Genomic DNA, 22,510 nt, shown 5'->3' with positions numbered 1-22,510 from the left:
GTTACAGCTGGAAAAATCTGGGAAGGAGCCTGGGATGAGCAGGAGAGGGGCTCTAAACCAGGGAATCGTGGGTTGGTTTTAATCCGGCGGAGCAAAGATTTGGGATTTCCTTTCCCAAAAAAATCCCAAAACCCCTCTTCTTCCCTTTCCTTGGAAAATCCAAACATATAAGAAATACGGAAGATTCCCAAAAAACTGCAAGTGGGTGTTTCAACTGACCCCGCTGAAAATCGGGATTTTTACATTCCCTCTGGAAAAAGAGGCCATTCCCGACATTCCCTCTGGAAAAAAAAGTGGCCATTCCCGAGATTCCCTCTGGAAAAAGAGACCATTCCTGCCCTTCCCTCTGGAGGAGCTCACGGCTCCGGGAGAGCTTTTCCCAATTCCCACCTCACCTCGGGATTAGCCGGGAGCTCAACCCCCCCCCCCCCCGAGAGCCGCGTGTTAATTATTCCCTGTTCCTTAATTACCTCCCATCCCAATTCCAAGTGGCTCCAGGACAGGGATTTCCACCTTTCTCCTTCCCAGCTCCTCGCCCGGCTCTTTCCCTATCGGACGGGGAATATCCTGGAGAGGGGTTTGGGATGGGCTGTGGCACATCCCGGAGCCGTTTTCCTAGGATATCTCCCACCTCCCCCTCTCCCTCGGAGCCTCTTTTTCCACCTGAATCCCGCAAATCCCGCTGCAGATCCTGGGGCTGCTGATCCTGAGCGTCGGGATCTACGCCGAGGTGGAGCGGCAGCGGCACAAAACCTTGGAAGGGATTTTCCTGGCTCCGGCCGTGCTGCTGCTCCTGCTGGGAGTGACCGTGTTCCTCGTGTCCTTCGTGGGAATGGTCGGGAGCCTCCGGGACAACCGGACGCTGCTGAAGGTGGTAAGGATTGGGATGGGCTGGGGGCAATTCCGTGCATCCGGAGTCATCTCCATGGTTTGGGAATGCCAGAGAGGGAATTCCATGGATGCAGAGTCACCTCCATGGTTTGGGAATGCCAGGAGGGAATTCCATGGATGCAGAGTCAAAACCACATCTGGGGGGTCCCAGGGAGGGAATTCCACGAATCCGGAGTCTCCACCATTGTTTGGGGATCCCAGAGAGGGAATTCCATGAATCCAGAGTCAAAACCACATCTGGGGGATCCCAGGGAAGGAATTCCATGGATCCGGAGTCACCTCCATGTCTGGGGGATCTCCAGGAGGGAATTCCATGGATCCGGAGTCTCCACCATTGTTTGGGGATCTTCAGGAGGAAATTCCATAAATCCAGAGGCAAAACCACGCCTGGGGGTTCTTAAGGAGGAAATTCCTTGGAGTCACCCCCAAGTCTGGGGGATCCCAAAGAGGGAATTCCATGAATCCAGAGTCTCCACCGTGTTTTCCCTCCCGAGGTCCATCCCGGGATGCGAATTCCCAAGGAAAAGCGCCTCCCGCTCCCTGCCCAGCCCCCGCTGTGTGGGAACCGGGAGGTGAAAAGCCGGGAATTGCTGAGGAGGGAACGGTGGCAATCAGGGCTCTTGTGCGGATCGGGAATTGTCCTTTTCCTGGAGGATGAATCCCCCTGGAGGAGGCTCAGGAACAAAAGCAATCAGGGAAAGAGGCGCTGGAGGAGCTCTTGGAGCTGAGCTGGGCTGGCAGCTGCAGCTTCATCCCGATTTTATGGGATTTGTGCCTAAAAGGATTCGGGATCGTGTTTAAAAGGATCCGGGATCACGTTTGAAAGGATCCGGGATCACGTTTGAAAGGATCCGGGATCACGTTTGAAAGGATCCGGGATCACGTTTGAAAGGATTTGGGATCACGTTTGAAAGGATTTGGGATCACTTTTAAAAGGATCCAAATCTGTGTCTGAAAAGATCCAGGGTTGTGCTTAAACCTGGATTCATGTTTTAAAGGATCTGGAATGTGCTCGAAAGGATCCAGGATTGTTTTTGGAAGGATCTGGAATTGTGTTTTAAAGGACCTGGATCTGCACTTAAAAGGATCCCAATTTGTGTCTAAAAGGGTTTGGGATCGTGGTTTAAAGGATTTGGGATCGTGGTTTAAAGGATGCAGGATTTGTGTCTAAAAGGATCCAGGACTGTGTTTAGAAGGATCCAGATTCCTATTTAAAGGATTTGGGATCATGTTTAAGAGGATTTGGGATTGTCTTTAAAAGGATCTGGAACTGTGTTTTAAAGGATGTGGATTTGTGTCCAAAAAGGCCTGGGATCGGTTTTTAGAAGGATCCAGGATTTGTGTTTAACAGGATCCAGCCTCACACTTCAGAGCATCTGGGATTTGTGTCTAAAAGGATCTGGGATCATGGATTAAAGGATCGGGAATCGTGTTTGAAGGATCCGGGGTTCCCGTTTGAAGGATCCGGGCCGGTTTCTCCCTGGAGCCGTGGATTCCCCCTGGAATTCTCCCTGCCAGGATGATTTGTGCCGGCTCAGGGCCGCTGAAAGCTCCATCCATCACCGCCCCCGCAGCCGCGGCTCCTTCCCATTGATCCACAGGGAACAGGCAGTTCCTGACGGCCCAAAAATCCTGGGATCGATGTCCCAGAAACTCCGACCCCGCGGGATTCGTGCTCCGCAGGGAAAGGAATTAAAATGCACAAAGTCCTTGGGGTCCCGGGCTTGGAATATCCAGATTTTCCACCCTGGATGACCCTTTTCCAGCCCTATTCCCAACCCCTTTTCCAGCCCTATTCCCAACCCCTTTTCCAGCCCTATTCCCAACCCCTTTTCCGGCCCCATTCCCAACCCTTTCCAGCCACATTCCCAACCTTTTCCTGCCCCTACTCTGACTTTTCCTCCTGCCTGGAAAAGCGGCCCAGAAAAGGGATAAAAAGGGAACATTGGGAAGGTTTTGTGCCTGGACACAGAACGCGGCTGTTCTGTGGGGTTTGGGGTCGGAGATTCCTGGAGAATCCCAACAATTTGGGAATTGCAGCATCCTCTCCTTTAAACCTGAGCCGCGATTCTTTCCCTGCCTCGGAGCCTGAGGTGGAGCCGGGCCCGCGGGGCTTTTCCCAGCTGGAATTCGGGAATAACGAACATGGAACAAAACCTTGGAGATCCTTAAGGGAGGGAAGGAGCAGCTCCGAGCGCCGCCGCTCCCGGCCCGGGGGGGATTTATCAATTCCCGAGGTTTCCGTGGGAATTAGTGTCGTTTATTGGGAGCCGGGACGGATGAGCTCGTTAACGGGAGCGGCGTTAATTGAATCGGGATCGAGCGGCTCTTCGCTGACTCAGCATCCGGAGAAAGATTTCCTTGGGAAGTTTCTCCATGAAATCCGGGCTTTGCTTGGAGCTTTGTGCCGGGAGAGACCCTCGGGCTTCTTCCCGATCCCTTCCCGATCCCTTCCCGATGCCCTCTCCGGGGTGGGAGCTGACACGTAGGGACACGGCCATGCCAATTCTGGCCAAAATTCTGGGAAAAACCGGAATTCCCGTGGTTAATTCCTCCCTTCCCTCGTGGTTTTGAGCTCGGGGAAAGCTCCAGGATTGGATCCTGGTTTGGGTAGATTTTTGCTCTTTTTTTTTTTTTGCTGCTGGAATTTTCCTCAGGGGCCGATTGCTGATTTGTGGGATCCGGCAGAGCCCTGCGGAAAGGGAAGAGCTGGGATTTTGCCGGGGGTTCCATCCCCAAATGTGCCCATGGCTGCTGCAATCCTTGGGAATGCCAAAAAATTCCACTTCCCACCCTATCCATGGGTTTGGATGCTCCACTGGGGCATTTTTTTGGGTGAAGAAAAGCCGGATTTCGCTCCGGCTTCCCAATTTTCCAGCCTGTGCTGGAGACCTGGATTTGTGGCTGCTTCCTTTGGAAATCCGCTTGGAATTCTGAAGGAATTGTGGGATTTGGAATTCTGAGTTTACGAATTCTGGGTGTCCGCGGCGGCGGCTGAGCATTCCCTGTGGGTTCCCTTTTCTTGGGAATTCCAGTCCGAATCCGCCGGTTTTCTCCCCAGGTTTTTCCTGGCTTTTCCCTGGTTTTTTCAGGACCATGAGCTGAGCTCTTTTTTGGGATCTCTCCCTTGGAAATGGGGACTTTTCCAATCTCTTCCTTTAGGGCTTCACCCGGCCCAAACGGAGCCCGAAAGGAGGGAATGGAGAGGAAATCCGGGAGTGGTGGGAATGGCCAAAGGGAGAAAACCTGCCCGGACACAATGGGATAAAATCCCGGTTTTCTGGGATTGGGGATTCCAGAGGAGCCTCCCGTGGCTTTGTGGAGGGAAAAACTCATCCCATGGGATTTCAGGCACTTCTGGGCTCTGACCAGTTCTTCCCACTCGGGTTTGAACCCCAATCCTTGGTCTTTGCTCCAATTCCAAAATTCCCGCTGGAATTTTTTCCCGGCTAAGAAGAGCCCAAAGCCCTCAGGTTTCCCTTTTCCCGCTGGGTTTTGGCCGAGGTTGAAGAACAGAAACGTTCCCAGGATGGAATTTCTCCCCCTGCTGTGGGATCCGGAGCCGCGAGCCCAAATCCACCCCGTTCCTTTGGAATTTCCATGGATTTGGAGATGGGGACGGGCTCCTGTCACCTCCCTAATTAAGGGCTTCCTTCCCCAATAACCCCTGGCCTTAATGAGCTGCTGTGGGCGGTGCTGCTGCTCTGGGGAGGGCGGAGCTCGTTAGTGGGGGTTAATTAACAACCCCTGAGCTCCAGGAGGAATTCTGGGATGCGCAGGACTTTGGGAACTGGAGCAAAGCCGGGGTCAGAGCGAATATCCCAGGAATAAACGCCCTCAATCCCCAATCCCGCTTTTTTTAAAGGGTTTTTTGGGATTTCAGGTGGTTGCCATGGGAACCGCCCTCCTTCCTGGGAGGGGGGAGCCTCCAAAAATTCCGAGGGAGGAGAAAAGCGGGAGATGAGCTGAGCTGAGCTGGGATCTTCACCTTTGGAAAAGGTGGGAATTCCCGATGGGAATGGGCTGCAAGGACACCAAACCTCCTGGTCCGAGTCCTTCGCTCCAGCGGAATCTGGAATTCCCAACTTTCCCAGGGAGGGAGGGAGGGAGGGAAATAAAGAAAGAAAGGAATGAACGCCAAAGCTTTTCCAGGGATACAAAACCCCTTGGATCGAGCTCTTGGATCAGTCCCTTCTCCCTGGAGTCACCGGCAGCAGGACAGGCCCCGATTCCCAGGGGAAAATTCCAGATCCGTGGGGCTTGGGAGGAGAGGAGAGCTCCAACCTTTCCACGGAATTGCTGAGGTTGGAAAAGCCCTCCAAGGTCAAACCCAACCATTCGCCGAGGGCTGGGAATTCCGGGATGTGGGATCGCTCCTGTTTTCCACGTGGATATTTCTGGTGGGAATTTCTCTGAGCATTCCTAGATGGGAAAAACCCATGGAAAAGCCCCGAACTTGAGGAGGGAGCTCTGGGAATGTCCTGGCCAGGACTGGGGGAGCAGGGCCCGGCTCGTTGCCTGGATTCCATGGGCTGGGTGATTTCCATTGGATATCCAGCCTGGAAAACCACAGGGCCGATATTTGCTCCCACTTTTCCCACTTTTCCTCTTTTCCACGCGGAATTTCCCCTCCTGGTTCCTCCCATCCCTCCTTCCCCACTTCCCAAACTCCTTTCCCTGCCAGGACGAGACCTTTGGAAAGGATTCGCATCTCCCCAGGGAGCAGGAAGTGGAATTTTGAGATTTCCGAGCGTTCCAAAGCAAATCCCGGTGTCTGGGTGTCCCCGTTGGAGCCGGGCAAGGACCTGGAGCTGGGATAATCCCTCCTTTCCTCATTCCAGTTCTTCTGGGTGCTCCTGCTGATCTTCCTGACGGAGCTGCTGCTCATCTTCATCGAGATCATCTTCGAGAACAAGGTGGGAGTGGCCTCAGGGTCCCCTCCGGGGTCCGGAATTCCCGAAAATGGAATTTTCTCATTCCCCAAAAATGGAATTTTTTCATTCCGGAAAACGGAATGGTTACTCCCAAAAATTGAATTGTCATTCCCAAAAATTTAATTGCTATCCCCAAAAATGGAATTGTTATCCCTGAACATGGAATCGGCATTCCCAGAAATCAAATTGTTATTCCTTAAAATGGAATTGTCATTCCTGAAAATCAAATGGTTATTCCCGAAAATGTAACTGTCATTCCCAAAAATGTAACTGTCATTCCCAAAAATTGAGTTGTTATCCCTGGACATGGAATTGTTATCCCTGGACATGGAATTGTTATCCCTGGACATGGAATTGTTTCCCCGGCTCCCGCCCTCCTGGGAATGCTCCAGGCCTGTGCTGCATCTCCGGCACCACCCGGAGCTCTCCCGGCAGCCGCAGCTCCTGGGGCCATTCCCAGGAAAACCCGCGGGGTTTGTAATCAGGGATTCGTTAAATCCTCGCCTCAATCCCCTTAATTGCCGGCTCCAAGGGCAGGGAGAGGTTGGGAACGGGAGCTGAGCCAGCGGGATGGGGAATATTCCTCGTTCCTGGCTCCTCCCGGTGCTGCCGGAACCTCCCGGTTCCGATTCCACCGTCCCTAAAATCCATCGAGCGGTTGAACCGCCTGGATCGATCCCTGCCGGCTCAGGGAATGCCGGGGCTGGAGAAATCCCTCGGGAATGGGGATTCCAGCCCCAAAAGTCCATTCCCTGCAGCACAAAGAGCTCCGGGCTTCCCAACCATCCCGGAATCCCTGAATGGGTTGGTTTGGGAAGGGACCTTAAATCCCACCCAGGGCCACCCTCGGGGACACCTTTCCTTATTCCAGGGGGCTCCAAGCCGGCCTTGGGCACTTCCAGGGATCCAGGGGCAGCCCCAGCTGCTCTGGGAATTCCAGCCCAGCCCCTCCCCACCCTCATTCCTTCCCAAGATCCCATTTCAATCTCCCCTTTCCCACTGGGAAGCCGTTCCCTGTGTCCTGTCCCTCCATCCCCTGTCCCCACTCCCTCTCCAGCTCTCCCGGAGCCCCTTCAGGCCCTGGAATGTTCTGGAAGCTCTCCCTGGATCCTTCCTTTCTTCAGGGGAACATTCCCAGCACTCCCAGCCCAGAGAATCCCGGAATCCTGAATGCTCTGGGTTGGGATGTGCCCTAAGGACCCCCCAGCCCCAGCCTGGGAGACGCTGCGGGAGGACTTTGCCTTTTCCAGCAGCTTCCCAGACCCCTCCGATCCCTGGAAAAAGCACTGCACTTCCTTCTCCAAGGAAAACCGGATTGTTGGGAGTCCTTCCCACAAAATCCCTCCATGCTGCCCCTTCCAGGCTGGGCTTTTTTGGGAAAACTCAGCATCAAACCCTTTTGATTTTTTTGAGCCCTGCGGATGCTCCAGCCCCATCCCGCAGCGCAGGGATGCTTCGGAGAAATTCGGGATGGAATCCTCGGGAGATGGAGCTCCGGGATGGAGGCGGAGCTTTCAATTGAAATGTGTTTAAAATGAATTTCAATTGAGTGGGGCGACGTCAAAACTTAATTAAACCCCAGACAATGAGGGGGGGAGGGGCAAATCCCACCTGGAATTGTCGGGAGGCGCAAATCCGCCTCTGGAACAGCCGCTGTTTATTAAATTCCTGAAAACCGGAATTAATTGGATTTCAGATGAAATCAGGGAATTAATTCCGTGGCCTCAGAGCTGCTCAGTATTCAAATCAGCCTCGTTGATATGCAAATGAGGCCGGGGGGATTAATGGGATTGGGATGCTGGGGAGGGGGGGGGGTGGAGAGGGAGCAGAACCCCGGGATGTTCGACTCCCACCTGGGAATCGGGATTTAATTCCAGAGCGATCCCTGGGTGAGGCTTTTTGGGGAAAAACCAGCAGGAAACGGTGAAAGCCGGGATCGTGTTGGTTTAGTGAGGAGCAAACCGGGAATGAAAATATTCCTGAAGCCATTCCTGGAGCCATTTGAGATTCCCAGGAATCATCCCCGGCCCCTTTTCCTCGTTCCTGGGGTCTCCTCCTCGTTCCCGCTCTTCCCAACCATTCATTTTCCCGTCACGGGGAATTGGGAAAAGCGACGTTTTCCTCTCCCCTCTCCCACCCGCTTCTAACCCAGGGAAAATTTCCTTTTTCCCATCATTAATGTTCCCGCCTGGCGGATTTTCTGGAATCGAGCGGGGAATCCGCTCCGGATCTGCCCAGAGCCTCCCCGAGAACATTCCCAGGCATCCCTAAAATTCCTTTGCCATCCAATCAGTGCTTCAGGAATTGCCTGAAGCGTCCCCAGGAGGAGCAGCAGGGACAGCCCCAGCCCATCCACACCGTTCCCTGCCGGAATTCCCGAGGGATTTCTCAGGATCAGGAAGGATCTGAGGCTCTGTGAGCACTCTGCTCCCACTTGTGGAATATTTTTCCATGGATAAATCCCCTCTTGGAGCCCATTTCCCTCTCCCGAGGCAGCAGGACCCTCGGCCAGGGGTTCAAATCCCGATTTCCCGTGGGATTGAGGAGTCTGGAGGAGCTTTGGCATTAAATGAAACAGAACCGGAAAAATCCGGTGGATAAAGATGCCCGGGCCGGGAATGGATCCACAATGCTCCAAAACGATGGATTTTACCCCAGGAAATGGGCTTGGGACCAGGTAAAATTCCTTCTCCGGTGCCAGCCGTGAAAAACTTGGAATTTTGGGCTGTTTTCCCTCTGTTTTTCCACGTCTGAGCCGCGGTTTTGGGTTTCTCCATCCCCAGATGAACGAGGTTTTCCACTCCAACATCCAGGCGGGAATCCGGCACTACTACGATGACCTGGACTTCAAGAACATCCTGGATTTTGTGCAGGAAAAGGTTTGGTTGGGAAAAGGAGGAGGTTTTCCAAAGAATGGTTGATCCCATGCCTCGTTTTCCCTCCTTTCCGGGGTTTATTCCCATCCCTGGTGCGTTTTCCTTGGATATCTTCACCCGCTTGGGTTTCTGGCAGGATTCGTGGCCGGGTTTTGCCTCAGCCCAAGGGGATTTTTTGGGAATTCTCCCAGAATTTGTGTTCCCTGCAAGGAGCAACAGCTGCTCTCGCCCTCAGACTGTGCCGGGATATTTCCATTCCCAGGTTTTGGTGGGAAATCGCTGCCTGGAATTATTTTTACCTCTTCCCAACTTTCCCAGGGAGGGAGGGAAATAAAGAAAGAAAGGAATGAACGCCAAAGCTTTTCCAGGGATACAAAACCCCTTGGATCGAGCTCTTGGATCAGTCCCTTCTCCCTGGAGTCACCGGCAGCAGGACAGGCCCCGATTCCCAGGGGAAAATTCCGGATCCATGGGAGTTGGGAGGAGAGGAGAGCTCCAACCTTTCCACGGAATTGCTGAGGTTGGAAAAGCCCTCCAAGGTCAAACCCAACCATTCGCCGAGGGCTGGGAATTCCGGGATGTGGGATCGCTCCTGTTTTCCACGTGGATATTTCTGGTGGGAATTTCTCTGAGCATTCCTAGATGGGAAAAAAACCCATGGAAAAGCCCCGAACTTGAGGAGGGAGCTCTGGGAATGTCCTGGCCGGGATTGGGGGAGCAGGGCCCGGCTTGGAGGCAAAGCTGCTCCCAGAGAATTTGGGATGTTGCCACCTCGGCCCAAATCCCCTCATTTTCTCTTGGAGCATCCCAGATTTTCCCTCTGGATTTGGAGCAGAGGAGCCTGGGAAGTTCCTTCCTCTTGGAATTAAAAAATGAAACTCCAGGGCTCCCGCCTTGGCTTTGGGAGCTGCGCTTGACTTTAGGCCTGGCCTTGCTGAGCTGAGCTCAACAGCCAGGCCGGGATCCCTCTGGAGGCCTCCGGACCTGCCTGATGTGGGGAAAGATTGGAACCTTTCCCGAATTTTGCTCCAACCGCCCCGGGATGAGGCTGGAATTCCAAGTGGAGGAGAGATGGAGCTGCCGGGAGCAGCCGGGAATTCCCGCCTGGGGCCATTCCCAGAGCCTGGGCATGGAGACCAATCCGGGAATCTCCAAGGAATTAATGGGATTTATTTCTGGGAATTCCTGCATCTCCGAACTATCCCGGATCAGGCTCTTTCCAGGCCATTCCATGGCATTTTCCCACCATTCCATGGCATTTTCCCACCATTCCATGGTATTTGTCCAGCACTTTTCCCGTCTGCAGCTTCCCTCCAGGATTTTCCTCCCCTTTTTCCGTGCAGTTTCTGGGAGTCGGTCGCCCTCCCCCGGGATGGGTCAATCCAGGAATTCCAGGTGGGAATCCAGGAATTGTAAATCCACATCTTGGCCGTTCCTGGGATGAAGCAGAGCAGAGGATCCCAAGAGTTTTTCCTGCTTTCCCTCGGAAAAAAAAAAGGGAGCAGCGGCTCCCAGGGATGAACCTCTCCTGAATTCTGCTCCTGGATGAGTTCAGTGCTTAAAAAAGGGGGAAAATCCTTTTTTTTCCTGCTTTTCCAAGCACTCCAACCTATCCTGGCCACTCCTTTCTGGGGGGAAAAGCTCCGATTCCAATTGTTTTCCACAAGAACATTGGGATCAGGCTCATTTTTATTCCGTGGAGGACACGGAGGGACTTGGATGGAATTTTGTTTTATCTTTGCTGTGGGAAGAGAAGGAAAAAAAAAAAAAGGGGAAAAAAAGGAGATTTTTATTTTTTTTCCTTTTTTCCCTTCGGAGCTGCAGGATTTGATCCCAATTTATCCTGATGGGAAGAGAAATCCCTGCGAGGCCGATCGGGATTTGTGGCACGGCTGAGCCGCCATGAAATCCGTTCCTGAGGGTGCTGCCAGAGCCATCCCTGCCTCGGGAAAAGCTTGGATTTGTCACCTGGAATTAAATCCCAGGAGTGTGGATGATGCTGATCCCGCTGAAAGCCGGGATGGATCCAAGGCCCTGCTTGCAGCTTGGGAAAGCCACGCCCAAATCCCGCTAAAATGGGGATAAATGGGCAAAAATCCCACTTTTTTTGTTTTTACCTGGTGCCTTCAACTGCCCTGGGAGCAGGGAAAACTTGGGAATGCTGGTGCTGGAGATGCAGGGAACTGGATTGGATCATGGAATGGTTTGGGTTGGGTGGGATCTTAAATCCCTTCCCCTATCCCAGGCTGCTCCCACCTGGCCTTGGGAACTTCCAAGGGATCCAGCTCCTCTGGGAATTCCATCCCAGCCCCTACCCGCCCTCACAGGCAGGAATTCCCTCCCATTATCCCAATTAATGATCTCCCATTATCCCTGTGTCCTGGGAATCCATTCCCTGCTGTCCCAGGGGAATGGGGCTGATTCCAAAGCCCTTTTCCAGGCTGATTCCAAAGCCCTTTTCCAGGCAGAATGGGATTTTTCAGGAGTTTCCAGGTGCCACAGCTTCCCTGGGAATTCCACCCCTGCCCCTTCCCACCCTCCCAGCCAGGGATTTCTCCCCAGAATCCCAATCCAACCCCAAATCCCTTGGCATGGGAATCCCTCCCCCTTCACCCTGGCATTCCAGGATTGTCCAGCTCCACATCTCCCCCTCTCCCTGTTTTTTCCGTGCAGTTTTCCTGCTGTGGAGGGGACGAATTCCGGGATTGGGAAGTGAACCAGTACCACTCCTGCAACGGCAGCGGGGCCCTGGCCTGCGGGGTGCCCCATTCCTGCTGCATCCGCAGGGTGAGGTCCCAGGGTGCGGAAAATCCCCTAATTCCAGGGAAAACCTCCTCTTCCGGCCGGTTTTTCCCACGTCGAGGGGTTTCCGCTTCACGACGTTCCCACTTGGAAAACGGTTTGAGGGAATCTCGGCGTGAGAGGACGAAGGAGCTGGAATGGGAATGTTCATTTATGGGTTGCTCTGGGATTTTGCTGGGATCGTGGAGGCCGAATCCTGGGATAACGGTGGTTGTGCCACGGCGAGGGGTTGTTGGAAAGGCCGAGGTTTGCAGCTGTGGGATGTAAAAGGGTTGGGAAAGGGATCAGGAGGAAAAAATGGCAGCAGCTTGGGAGGAGCGGGGAATGTTCCCCTGGAGAAGGGAAGGATCCAGGGAGAGCTTCCAGAACATTCCAGGGCCTGAAGGGGCTCCGGGAGAGCTGGAGAGGGAGTGGGGACAAGGCATGGAGGGACAGGACACAGGGAACGGCTTCCCAGTGGGAAAGGGGAGATTGAAATGGGATCTTGGGAAGGAATGAGGGTGGGGAGGGGCTGGGCTGGAATTCCCAGAGCAGCTGTGGCCACCCCTGGCTCCCTGGAAGTGCCCAAGGCCAGGCTTGGAGCCCCCTGGAATAAGGAAAGGTGTCCCCGAGGGTGGCCCTGGGTGGGATTTAAGGTCCATCGCAGGATTTTGGGATCTGGCTGCGCTCCATCCCAATGTGGATCCTCCCCCAGTTCCTTTCCCATCCGGACACTGCAGGGTTTAGAAGTTTTTGGGATCCTGTTCCCGGCTCCCAACGAGGGATTTTTGGGGAATGAGGGGATTTTTGAGGAATTTGCTGCCGGCAGGGCTGGGAGGGCTTTGCCCAAGGATCCCTCGGGGCTGGGGTTGGGAAAAGCCTCAATTCCAAGCCCCGGACGGAGCCGGGCTCTGGAGGGGAGCAGAGTTCCAGAGCCAGGAGCTTCTCCTGGATGGAATTCCCACATCCAAACCCCCCACACCCAGCAGGGATTTTTGGCCAAGCGCTCCGAGCCCGGATTGTTCGATCCAACCCCTCTCCTGCACGGAATCCTTCCGAGGATAAAACCTCAAGATCCCGGAAAAAACCTCCAAATATCCCGATTGTGCTGGAAAGCTCCCGAAAAAGGCTCAGCCGAGCTCCTCCCGGCAGCAAAACCCGCCGGAGCTTCGGATCTCCGGGAATGTCAGCGCTGGATCCGAGCCTTGGCTGTGCTCGAGGATGCGATGATGGAATTTTCCTCATTCCTCATCAATCCTTCATTGTTTGGGGCTTTTTTTTAATGGCAAAAGAAGGAAATGTGAAGGGGTTTAATGATCAGCGCGGGCCTGATATGCAAATGAGATGCAGATTAGAGATCCTCTCTAATCAGGGCCTTGATTAACGAACCCTGAGGCTCCTGGAGATGGAGTTAGGAATTCCTGCGGCGAGGATGGGCTGCAGGGAGCCGAGGGCTTTTCGCCGAGTTCTTACATTCCCATGGGGGTTTTTTGGGGACGATTTGGCAAAGAAAAACCTCTGCAGGGGGAGGGAAAATTCCCTTTAATCCAGAGGGGGCGGATTCAGGAAACTTTCTGGGGAATGATCGAGGCCAGGTTGGAGCAGCCTGGGACAGTGGGAGGTGTCCCTGTCCCTCCAGCCCCTGTCCCCACTCCCTCTCCAGCTCTCCTGGAGCCCCTTCAGGCCCTGGAATGTTCTGGAAGCTCTCCCTGGATCCTTCCCTTCTCCAGGTGAACATTCCCAGCTCTCCCAGCCCAGAGAATCCCGGAATCCTGGAATGCTCTGGGTTGGGATGTGCCCTAAGGAACCCTCAGCCCCAGCCAGGGCCATCCCAGAGTCCGAGGGAGTGGCGGTGGCCGGGAGGACCCCGATTGTCCCGTGCTGGGCACCTCAGGAATTCCTGATTTTCCTTTGGATTTCTGGTGTTTTCCCGTAGCCTTTCCCGGGATGAATCCGTTCCCGTTCTCGTTCCCAGGTGCCCGGGGGAGTGGTGAACACCCTGTGCGGGTACCGGACCCTGGACAAGGAGGTGACGTTGGGTTTTTTGGGAATCTGCTGCTCCTTCTTCCCCAAATCCCAAAAACCGAACGCTCGCCGCAGGAATTCCCGTTCCCAAGCAAGGCTGGGATGCAGCTGCTCCAAATGCGGTTTTGGTGCTTTTCCCTGGGATTTTGGGGCATTTTTGGCTCCTCCTTTATCCCATTCCCAACCCACGGCATCCCTGTGAGCCCTTTTGGGATCAGGCCTGGGAATTGCTGGGCTGGGTTTGGGGATTTGGGGTTTGGGGGTTGGGATTTGGGGGTTGGGGTTGGGATTTGGGGTTGGGATTTGGGGGTTTGGGATTTGGGCGTTTGGGATTTGGGGTTTGGGGGTTTGGGATTTGGAGTTGGGGTTTGGGATTTGGGGTTTGGGAGCAGCAGGGTCTGTGGAGTTTGGGGTCACTTAACCAGCCCCAAACTCAGCAGAGTTTAAACTTAAAGGCAACTTTAAACTGAACTTAACTTAGGACTGACATTAAACTTAGCACAGGAACAGCTCTCAACAGAGCTTAAATTTAACAGAGCTTAAACTCAACAGAACTTCACAGAATTTAAACTTGGCAGAACTTAACTGAGCTTAAACCCAGCAGGACTTAAACTTAACAGGACTTAAACTTAACAGGACTTCTTTAAATTAACAGGACTTCTTTAAATTAACAGGACTTCTTTAAATTAACAGGACTTTAAATTAACAGGACTTTAAATTAACAGCAGTTAAACCCAGCAGGACTTAAACCCAGCAGGACTTAAACCCAGCAGTGCCTTAAACACTGAAGTTAATTCTAGGTTTAAGAAGTCGAACAGAGCCGGTTCACGCAGGATTCCCCCAGCCCAGCAGCCGCCCACAGGCCTGAATCCCTCCCAGCCCCCTTGAGTCCAGGGCAGCATTCCCAGGACGTTTCCTATGGAATATTCACCCTCACACGCTCACGGACAGAGAGTCTGGGCAAGGTTCCTGCGGGAGATTCCCGGGAATCCAGAGGGATTCCCGCTTGGGATGACTTTGGATCTTCCCAGCGGCTGGAGAACGGAGCTCAGGGAGTGGCGGGATCAGCCCAGGATCTGTCCAGGGATCCCCCAAGTGCAGAAATGTGGGAACTCCCAGCAGAAATGTGGGAATTCCCAGCTCGGGGAGGCCCCAGCAGAGGGAATTTGATGGTCCAGAGTCTCACTCAGGGCCCCAAAAGTTGGGATTTAACCCCAACAACGCCTGGACCTCGGCTCCGGAACTTCCTTTGGAAGTGCGAGAACAGAAATCTCCTCCCCCCCGAGATATTTTGGGCCAGGAAACCCCAATCCGAGGCTGTCCCTGACAAAACCCCTCGGACAGCCCCGTTCCCGGGAGCACACCGGGAATTCCGGATCCTCTCTCCGCTCTTCCCCAGCGCCTGGAGCTGCTCGGCACCATCCACGTCCGGGGCTGCATCCACGCCGTGGGGCTCTGGCTCAAGGACAACTTCGAGGCCACCTTGGCCATCGTCTGCTCCCTGCTGCTGCCACAGGTACGGGGGGGATCCCACGGGAATCCGCTCCTGGATTCCCGCAATTCCGAGTTGGAAAGGCCCACAAGGCTCAGGGATGAACCCCCAGGTTTGGGGTTACCAGCGGAGCCGATCTCAGGTCTCAGCTCCTTTCCCGGTGCTGGAGGGTGGAAAACAAATTGTTTGGAGCTGTTTTTCCACCCCAATTCCATCTGGGATTTGTGGCCGGGGCAGGAAAAGTCATCCCTGGCAGAACAGGCTTGGCTCCGTCCTGAAATCCAGTTTGGGATCAAATTAAAGCCCCTGGAAGCAAATCCTGTCCCATTTGTTCCCACAGAATTCCTGCAAACGCAGCGGGAATGGGACCCCGGATAAATCCCAATCCCAAATTCTGCTGGATGTGCCTGGCTGCCCCAATCCCAAATTCCGCTGGGTGTGCCCGGCTGCCCCAATCCCAAATTCTGCTGGATGTGCCCGGCCACCCCAATCCCAAATTCCGCTGGGTGTGCCCGGCCGCCCCAATCCCAGTTCCCACTGGTGGTGCCCGGGGATCCCAGACCTCCCCAGCACAGGGAATGGAGCTTTTCCTGATGGACACGGAGGGAGCTTCGGGGCTGCAGGGGAGGCTCTTCCTTTGCCACACCTGGAATTTCTCCCTTGGATCTTTCCAGAATTATTCCTGGCCAAACTGTGAGGATTTGCTGTGGATTTGACCCTTTTTGGGATTTATTTCGAGGCCCACGAGCAAAAAACTCCCTTTTTACGGCGGCGCTGGGGTTGCTGGGGGTGATGCTTCCCAGGGGTGGGCTGGTATCCCAGTGATTCCCGGTTTCCCAGGTTTGATTTTTGAAATCATTCCCGGTTTTCTGCTTGCGCCAAAAGGCGGGAAGGGCTTGGATAAAGCAGCAGCTGTGGGGGAAATTTGGGATCATTTGTCAGAGCCGGAGTTTGGGCTTGCAGATGGTTCAGGTGCGATCCTGAGGCAGGGGAGCCGTTCCTGCCCAGTCCTGGCTGCCATTCCCGACTTTTTTTGGGAGCGTTTCCTTCCAAATGAGCATCAGGAATCTGCAGGAAAGGCAGGAATGGGAGGAAAAAGTGCTGGAATGGGGGAAAAAAGCACTGGAATGGGGCGGGGACGACCCATCCCGACCCATCCCAACCTATTCCAACCCACCCTGACCCATCCCGACCCATCCCAACCTATTCCAACCCACCCTGACCCATCCCGACCCATCCCAACCTATCCTGACCCACCCTGACCCATCGGCGCCGCCTCCCTCAGCCTCATCCATTAATTGGGAATGCTGGGGACGAATCCGCGGGAATGCCGAGCGCTGATGGATGTGGAGTGGTGCCGTTAATTGGGAATGCTGGGGACGAATCTGCGGGAATGCCGAGTGCTGATGGATGTGGAGTGGTGCCGTTAATTGGGAATGCTGGGGACGAATCTGCGGGAATGCCGAGTGCTGATGGATGTGGAGTGGTGCCGTTAATTGGGAATGCTGGGGACGAATCCGCGGGAATGCTGACGGATCTCGGCAGGAGCCGTGGTTGTCAAAGGCTCTTCCCACGGAGCAGCTCGTCCTCCCCATCTGCTCCCGAGCTGAGATGGATCGGGTTTGGATCCTGCCAGGATTTGGAGGGAATTCAGCGGAAAACGGGTGTTGGTGCTGCCGGGAGCTGCCAGCCCTCGGACAGCTCCATTCCCGGAAATCTGGAGGGAGAGGGTTGGATCGGCCTGGAATTGCTGATCCGGGTTGATGTGAGGAGGTGCCAGAGCCGGGAGTTTCGGGAAGAGGGATGGGACTGAGCTGTGCCACCCCTGCCCTTTGTCCACATGGAAAACCTCTCTCCGTAGGGATGCAAACCTCCTCGGTGGGGAAATTCCCGGATGCTGCAGGGAAGGTTGGGATTCTGATCCAGGTCTCGAGCCCAGCTTGGGGATTTTTCCCACTTTTCCTCGTGGTTTCGCTTCCTTAAGGTCAAACTTGGGCCTTGGCTGAGCTCCAGCGCTGAGAGGTCGAGGGGCTGATCTCGGTTCTGGTCTCTTATCCCGGGATCCCAGACTTGTCCTTGGATCTGTGGGGAAACACCGGCTCTTGGATCTTGGAAAAATGATCCAAGGGAAGTTCTGGCTGGCTTGGAGCCCCGCTGGAGAGTTGGGAATTACTGTGCTGTGTTCCCACCTGGCTCAGGGCTGGGGAACGATCCCGCCCCACCTTCCCATCCTGCAGGAAGGGCAGGAATTTGGAGGGTTTTTCCACTTTTCCCAACTCCAGGTGGGAGCCTGAGGCGCAGGAGAGGCTGCCAGGCTTTGCTTCCTCTGGAATTGGGCTCAGGGAAAGCTGCTGGATCCGGGTGGGATTCGCTGTGGTGGGAGGGTTGGGACAGGGACAAATCCCGCCGGGATCCAGCAGTGAGGGGAGCGATTCCTGAGGCAGAGAGAGTCGGTGAATCCCTGATCCCCCCAAATCCAGGAGCACCCCTGCCTTTTTTAGAGGGAAAACCCCAATCCCATTGGAGGGTCTGAGTTCATTTTTCCCGTCTGTTCGGAGCGAGGCACAAACCAACCCGAGCCATCCCCGCCTCCGCAATGCTCCCGGAATTCTCTTTGTTCCCGTTCCTCAGCAGCCCAGACTCCTGCGTTCCACCCCCGCCTCTGTGCCCTTCATCCCGCACATTCCCTCTCACTCCGAAGGACCTTCTCATCCCGCCCCAAACCCGGGCTGTGCCTTTAATCGCAGAGCAACCCAGGATTTTCCAGCAGGATCAGCCGAGCTCATCCATCCTTTTCCTGCCGCCGCCTCCGTGTCCTTCCCTGCCTCCAGCAGGATTCTCCACGGAGCTGGCGGCGCACAGGGAACGTGTTTGGGGTGGAAATGAGGCACAAAATCTTCCAGCAGCTTTTAGGGGATGTGTCTCCAGCTGGGCCTTTCCAGGGATTGTTTCCCGGTGCTGTTCCAGCAAATCTTGGGATTGTTTGGGTTGGAAGGGACCTTCAAGATCCCATCTCACCCCTGCCATGGCCAGGGACACTCCCACTGTCCCAGGGGGCTCCAAGCCGGCCTTGGGCACTTCCAGGGATCCAGGGGCAGCCCCAGCTGCTCTGGGAATTCCAGCCCAGCCCCTCCCCACCCTCATTCCTTCCCAAGATCCCATTTCAATCTCCCCTTTCCCACTGGGAAGCCGTTCCCTGTGTCCTGTCCCTCCATGCCTTGTCCCCAGTCTCTCTCCAGCTCTCCCGGAGCCTCTTCAGGCCCTGGAATGTTCTGGAAGCTCTCCCTGGATCCTTCCCTTCTCCAGGGGAACGTTCCCCGCTCTCCCAGCCTGGCTCCAGAGAGGGGCTCCATTCCCGGGATCATTCCCTGCCCCTCCCAGCCGGGCACTGCAGGAAAGCAGAACCAGGAGCAGGAAAACCTCTGCAGTCCTTTGTTTTCCCTTCAAAAAGGGGATTTTTCCATCCCGAAGAAGCAGAAGGTGACGCGCATCCCAACGAAAGGAGAGAAATCCCTGGAAGGGCCCTGCCGAGGGCTCCCATCCATCCCGGTGAATTATTTTCCCTCTGTCTCATCCATCTCCGAACCCCGCACCGGGAGCGTCGCGGATCCTCGGCGCGGGGGCGGCTGTTCCCTCCCCGGAGCGTCGATCCCGGAGATGGATGGCTCCATTCCGTGGAAAACACGGAATTATCCTGGTGCCGGGCGTTTTCCAGGCTGGCATCTTCATCTGCCAGTGACAGGGATGGAGAACGTTCCCTGTGCGAAGGGAATGACGCCTGGGAAGATTAATTTGGGATTTGTTTGCTCTCCCATCTTCCCCACGGCTCCGGGGGGTCCATGGAGCAGGAAAAGGGAATAAACAGGATTTTTCCATCTGCAGGCCATGACCTCTCCATAAATCCCAATTTAGGGATGGAAAAGTCAACAAAGGACAGAAAGGAAAACGCTTTAGACTTTGTTAACTCTGGGAAAGCCTGGAATGATTCAGCATTCCAGGGGATCTGGCTCTTTAAATAGGGAAGGAGCTCCAGAAACGGGGAATGTTCCCGTATTTCCATGGAAAAGGGGTTTCTTGCAGGGAGTTTTCCTTTCCTGGTGCCCACGGGCACAGCCCATCCCTAAGGGAAAACATCCATGGATTTCCAGGCCCCTTTTCCACTGGAAAATGAGGGGAAGATGGAATTTTGAGCTTTTTCTTTCGCTGCTTCCCAAACTTACAGAACCCTTTTGCCAGAGGAGGAGGAGAGGCGCTTCCAGCATTCCAGGGAGGAAGATTTGGGGTGATTCCAGCCCCGTTGGGACAATTCCCACCGGAAAACTGATCCAAAGGAACCAATGGAGACACCGCAAGCAAAGCTGGACTTGGGGATGGAGCTGAGCCTTGGAATTTTATACAGGAATATCTGGCTTGGGTTTAGAGGAATCATGGAATGCTCTGGGTTGGAAGGGACCTTCGGGACCGTCTCATTCCATGGGCAGAGACACCTCGGGATTCCCAACAGATGTTTTATGGATTCCCTGGTTGTGCGGAGCTCCTGGGATTTCTTTGCCCCCTGGAGGAGCAGCTTTTCCATGGATTTGCACCCTGTGGACGCCCAAATCCCACAGCAAAAAACCTGGAAAGGGAGAGAGCCCAGCCCTCCAGGTGGAATTCCAGCCAGGAAGAAAAGGCACTTCCCTAACTTCCAACGGCAACAATTCCCGAGCAGTTCACCCAGATTCCCATCCCAGAAAAAAATCCGCTTTTTCATTTTTCCAGCCTCAGCTTTGCTCCGTTTCGTTCCCGTTTTCCCCCCGCAGCGGCTCCTTCCCAAGCTCTGCGGTGCCATAAAATCCACGCCCGCGTTCGGATCCGGGAAAGCGCGGTGCCCTCGGAGCCGGGGATATTGGATGCATCCATAATTCCTGACAGCTTTCGCCGCTCTCATTAAGTGGGAGAGGGAATTTAGAGCCGGGCTGGGATGGGAATGGGATCATAACTCAGTGGAGAGCGACGGCTGTGGGATTCGAGATGCTGATGGAAGCCTTTGGATCATTTCATTCCCTTCCAGAATTCCCCATTTTCAGCGGGATACCTCGGCGGGAGCAGCAGGAGGGATCACGGCCCCAGACCTGGCGTCATTCCCATGAAATGCGTCGCCAACACAAATCCTTCTGGCATTTGTGGCTTCGGGGACAGAAAAATGACAAATTTCCCCTAAAATCCCTCATTCCAAAGGCTTTTCCCGCTCCGTGGGATCGGGAGTGGGATTTTAATCAGGAGCGATGACAGTTTAATAATGGGAGATGCGGCTGAGGCTCGACATCCGTGGAAATGGGATTTGAAAACTCCTTAAATCCTGGAGGATTTGCTGTCGGATGGAGATCGGCGCAATCCCCTTATCCGGAGCGGTGTCTCCGGGCTCTCCCTGGAGTTCCTGGAGAGACGGAGCCGTCCCCAGACATCCCACACAGAAGCTGTGGGACAGCCTCATTCCAGGCCATTCGGATACCGGGAGATTCCCAGAGATTTCCAGACTTTTCCCGTCAGCACCTGCAGTGGTTTTTCCCCAGCAAAGCAACCCCAGCAGCAGCAATCCCGAATTCCCGGAGCTTTCCGGAACCACGCCCCAGCCTCCCACAGCTGCGCTGCGTTTCCCGGGATTGACCCCGTTCCCAGGGATCGGGTGGGATGTCAAACAACTGGGAAGGGTCTGTGGGAATGACCGGGAAAGTGGGAATGGGGCAGGATCCAACAGAGGGCGCCAGGATGGGCTCAGTGTTGGGAGAGCATCTCCAGGGATGGGATTTTCCGCTTCTTCTGGCTTGGGGAAGCTGTTGATCCGTGGAAATCCCTTTGGGATCCACTTCCAGGTGGATTTGGGAAGGGAAAATCCGTGTGGAGCCATTTTGGGGTGGATTCTGTGCAAGGCCCAGCTGCTCCCAGTGCTGGGAGAGCACCCCCAGGGATGGGATTTTCCGCTGCTTCTGGCTTGGGGAAGCTGCTGATCCAGGGGATTCCCTTGGGATCCATGTCCAGGTGGATTTGGGAAAGGAAGATTGACACTGAGCCAGGATTCTGGATCCCCTCTGCTCTGGAGCTGGGCTGGGAGAGCTGGGGGTGCTCACCTGGAGAAGGGAAGGATCCAGGGAGAGCTTCCAGAACATTCCAGGGCCTGAAGAGGCTCCAGGAGAGCTGCAGAGGGACTGGGGACAAGGCATGGAGGGACAGGACACAGGGAACGGCTTCCCAGTGGGGAAGGGGAGATTGAAATGGGATCTTGGGAAGGAATGAGGGTGGGGAGGGGCTGGGCTGGAATTCCCAGAGCAGCTGGGGCTGCCCCTGGATCCCTGGGAGTGCCCAAGGCTGGCTTGGAGCCCCCTGGGACAGTGGGAGGTGTCCCTGCCCATGGTGGCTCTGGATGGGATTTAAGGTCCCTTCCAACCCAAACCAATCCATGATTCCACACCCTGGTTTAGATGGGATATTGGGAAGAAATATCGGATGCCCCCAGATCCCTGGAAGTGTCCCGGGCCAGGCTGGAGCCCTCTGGGACAGGGGAGGTGTCCCTGAGCCCGCGGTGGCTTTGTCCCCTGTCCCGCAGGTGCTGGGGCTGGCCATGGCCTGGCTCTACTGGCAGCAGCTCAACGAGATCCATTCCCGCCTGGATTCCGTGGATTTCCGGCTCCTGGAGACGCGGGATCTGAGCTTCGCCTCGCTGGATCTCAGTGGCGCCGGCTGGTGCTGGTGCCTGCCTCGGGAAGGCGGATACATCCCGGTAAATCCCGGGAATGAGGAGGAGGAGGAGGAGGAGGAGGAGGAAGGCGCCGCCAGCCACAGCAAAGTGTGAGGAGCAGGAGGAGCGCTCGGAGCTGGGAATGTGGGAAAAATGGGAATTTCCTCCTCGGCTCCTGAAGTTTCTTTGGGAAAACTGTAAAAAAGTCGGAATTTTCTCCTCAGCTCCCGAAGTTTCTTTGGGAAAACTGTAAAAAAGTGGGAATTTCCTCCTCAGCTCCTGAAGTTTCTTTGGGAAAACTGTAAAAAAATGGGATTATTCTCAGCTCCTGAAATTTCTTTGGGAAAACTGGAAAATACCATTGGGAATTCCTAAACCCCTCCCTGGACTGTGAGGGCAGAGCTCCCCAGGGCTCCCCTGGGCCTCTGGAGGGGTTGTGGGGGGATTTGGGTTATTTTTCCCAATAAACGGAATTTCTGTTGTGTTTTCCAAGGTTGCTCCCATCCTCTCGGGCTTTGGCTGTTGTATTCCCGCTGATTTCCTGGGAAATTGCAGCTTTCCGATGGATTCGGATGGAAACCAGGCTCCAGGAAGGTGAAACCAAAGGGAAAAGCGGAGCAGCTCTCCCTCCAGAGCATTCCCAGTGGGATTTTCCAGGAAAAACGGAAGCACAGCTTCCATCCCCTGGATCCCGCTGGGGCAAGGGGGAAAAAAATCCCATTCCTGGAGGTTCCCGGCTTTTCCCCGCTCTGGTTTTCTTCATTCCTGGGTGAGGAGAAGGAGATCCCAGCAA

General features: G+C 54.8%; 1 protein-coding gene across 3 annotated transcripts in view; it reads left to right on the top strand.

The window, feature by feature from the left end:
- The window catches only part of LOC125319123 (tetraspanin-15-like), a 25,328-nt gene extending 3,116 nt beyond the window's left edge, over window positions 1–22,212 (top strand). Inside the window, exons 2-8 of one of the 3 annotated variants that reach the window (XM_048290146.1) lie at window positions 689–871; window positions 5,733–5,807; window positions 8,609–8,704; window positions 11,375–11,488; window positions 13,458–13,511; window positions 14,907–15,023; window positions 21,586–22,212. In XM_048290146.1, the coding sequence (XP_048146103.1) occupies window positions 689–871; window positions 5,733–5,807; window positions 8,609–8,704; window positions 11,375–11,488; window positions 13,458–13,511; window positions 14,907–15,023; window positions 21,586–21,831 (885 nt within the window). In that variant the 3' untranslated portion in view covers window positions 21,832–22,212. Of the gene's footprint in view, window positions 1–688; window positions 875–5,732; window positions 5,808–8,608; window positions 8,705–11,374; window positions 11,489–13,457; window positions 13,512–14,906; window positions 15,024–21,585 lie in introns of all 3 variants that reach the window. The other 2 variants (XM_048290145.1, XM_048290147.1) reach the window with 2 other exon arrangements.
- The last annotated feature ends 298 nt before the right edge of the window (window positions 22,213–22,510 follow it).

Source organism: Corvus hawaiiensis, chromosome 36 (assembly GCF_020740725.1).
Source record: "Corvus hawaiiensis isolate bCorHaw1 chromosome 36, bCorHaw1.pri.cur, whole genome shotgun sequence".
Taxonomy (NCBI): Eukaryota; Metazoa; Chordata; class Aves; order Passeriformes; family Corvidae; genus Corvus; species Corvus hawaiiensis.
The sequence above is the reverse complement of the archived record's forward strand: the minus strand, read 5'-3'. Positions and strand labels throughout refer to the sequence as shown.